We start from the raw sequence: 1960 nt of genomic DNA, 5'->3' as shown, positions 1-1960 counted from the left end.
CCAGCATCTCCGTGCCCGGCGGTGCACTCTCGCTCACAGCAGCACGGTACTCGGCACGGCTGAACACTGGCGGGTTGTCGTTGATGTCCTGCACCGTGATCAGCACCGGCACTGTGGTGCTGCGCTGGGGCAGGCCCCGGTCCGAGGCTGCCACAGTCAGATTGTAGACCGGGATGGCCTCGAAGTCCAAGGGCTCCACAAGCACCAGGGCTCCCTGCGTGCGGAGGTGCCCCCCTGCCCAGGCCACCCTGCTCTCCACCTGGAACGCGTTGCCGCTGTTGCCACTGACGATGGTGTAGTCGAAGCCAGCATTCTCCCGGGAGAGGTCGGCGTCGCCTGCCTCCAGTGTCAGCACTGTGGTGCCAGGGCGCAGGTCCTCGGGGACACTGGCATTGTAGCATGGCGCCTGGAAGCTGGGGCTGTGGTCATTCACATCCAGCACCTGGAGCTGCACTGTGGCCCAGGATGAGAGGCTGGGAGAGCCACGGTCACGGGCCTCCACCACCAGATCCAGGGTGGGCTGGCTGGCATTGAATTCCACCTGACGGATGGTGAAGAGGGTGCCTGTGAGGGAACAAAGCCAGAGTCAGCACGGGTGAACAGGGAGCCAGAAGGGTGTCCAGGTTACTCACTGGAGGAGCAGGAGTCCAGGATGCTGTAGTGCCTCGATGGCCACCCCACCATGTCTGCCTCAGCAGCCACCCCAGGCAGTATCCTGGAAGGAGCTGGGCCTGGGCCAGCCCAGGGGTACCTCCCTCTGCAGGCCCCATCCGAGCAACCTCCTGTGCAGCCCCACGCACCGTTGCTGGGGTCGATGGCAACGTCAGGGCTGGGCACAGCCAGGTGGAAGGTGACATCCCCGTTGCTTCCAGAGTCCGGATCAGATGCGCTCACGGTGAGGATGCTGCTGCCTGCAGTTGTGTGCTCTGGCACTGCCACCTGGAAGAGGAGGAAGCCCCAGTCAGCACCAGGTCCCTCTCTCCTGGAGCCAGCCAGCAGGGCTGGGAGAAGCTCTGGGGCTGGCCAGGGCAGCGGTGGCCAAGGTGGCCCAGCTCAGGGCTGGCCAGGGCCTTCCCCAGCTCTGCACCAGGGCCACAGCTGGCACACGAGGGGGTCTGTCCCATGTGCACAGCACCCACTCTTGCTAGTGTGACTCCCAGCCAGCTACAGCATCGAGCTTCTGATCCTTCTCTTTACGTAGCTCAGCTATTCTGAAGAGCTCTTTAATAGCTGATATTTTTTCCACAGAAGGTACTTTATCTAAATCACAAGAGCTCTTGTCCTTCTGGTGTGCCAAACAGCACATACAAACAGAGGTTCCACTGCTCTGTGCCCTCAGGTATTTCTGTGGCTTCCCAGCCTCTTGCACCTCTGCCCCAGAATGCAGCACATGGCATGGGCCAGCTTTCCTCCCATGATCTGCCCATGGAGACCTGGGCCAGGTCTCACCTGAAACACTCGTCCAGGTTGTGACCCATCACCCACCCTTCTGGCTGTCCTGCTGTCCCCACTCCTTCCAGCACACTATGTCTGCAGGACTCTGGGCTGGCCTGTGGCTGCTGGCCCTGGGGCCACGTGCCTGGTTTCAGCCTCCTGTCCAGGCCACAGCGACAGCACGAGGGGTGTTGGGGTGTGGGTGGGAGCCCGGGGGGATCTCTGTGCCTCCTCAGCCCAGTGAGGCCAGTGGGGGCTGCCCAGGGGCCCCAGGGTGGCCCGGGCTGCCTGGCACACCAGTGTGCTGTACCTGGTAGAAGCCCTGGCTGAAGATGGGTGCATTGTCGTTGACATCCTCCACGAGGATGGTGAGGTTGGCTTCAGTGTGGTGGTGGCCGTCGGAGGCGCGCAGGGTGAGGCTGTAGCGGCTGCTCTGCTCGTGGTCCAGCGGCGCCGCCAGCGCCAGGCGCCCCCCGAAGCGCAGCACCGAGAACCTGCCCCCCCCGTCCCCCCCCCGCACCCACCA

General features: G+C 63.7%; 1 protein-coding gene across 1 annotated transcript in view; it reads right to left on the bottom strand.

Moving 5' to 3' along the window:
* The window catches only part of DCHS1 (dachsous cadherin-related 1), a 58040-nt gene that overhangs the window by 1954 nt on the left and 54126 nt on the right, over positions 1–1960 (bottom strand). Inside the window, 3 exon segments of the mRNA XM_009993813.1 lie at positions 2–564; positions 801–939; positions 1745–1928. Of these exon segments, the coding sequence (XP_009992115.1) occupies positions 2–564; positions 801–939; positions 1745–1928 (886 nt within the window).

The sequence above is a fragment of the Chaetura pelagica genome, unplaced genomic scaffold, assembly GCF_000747805.2.
Source record: "Chaetura pelagica isolate M959 unplaced genomic scaffold, ChaPel_1.0 scaffold333, whole genome shotgun sequence".
Taxonomy (NCBI): Eukaryota; Metazoa; Chordata; class Aves; order Apodiformes; family Apodidae; genus Chaetura; species Chaetura pelagica.
The sequence above is the reverse complement of the archived record's forward strand: the minus strand, read 5'-3'. Positions and strand labels throughout refer to the sequence as shown.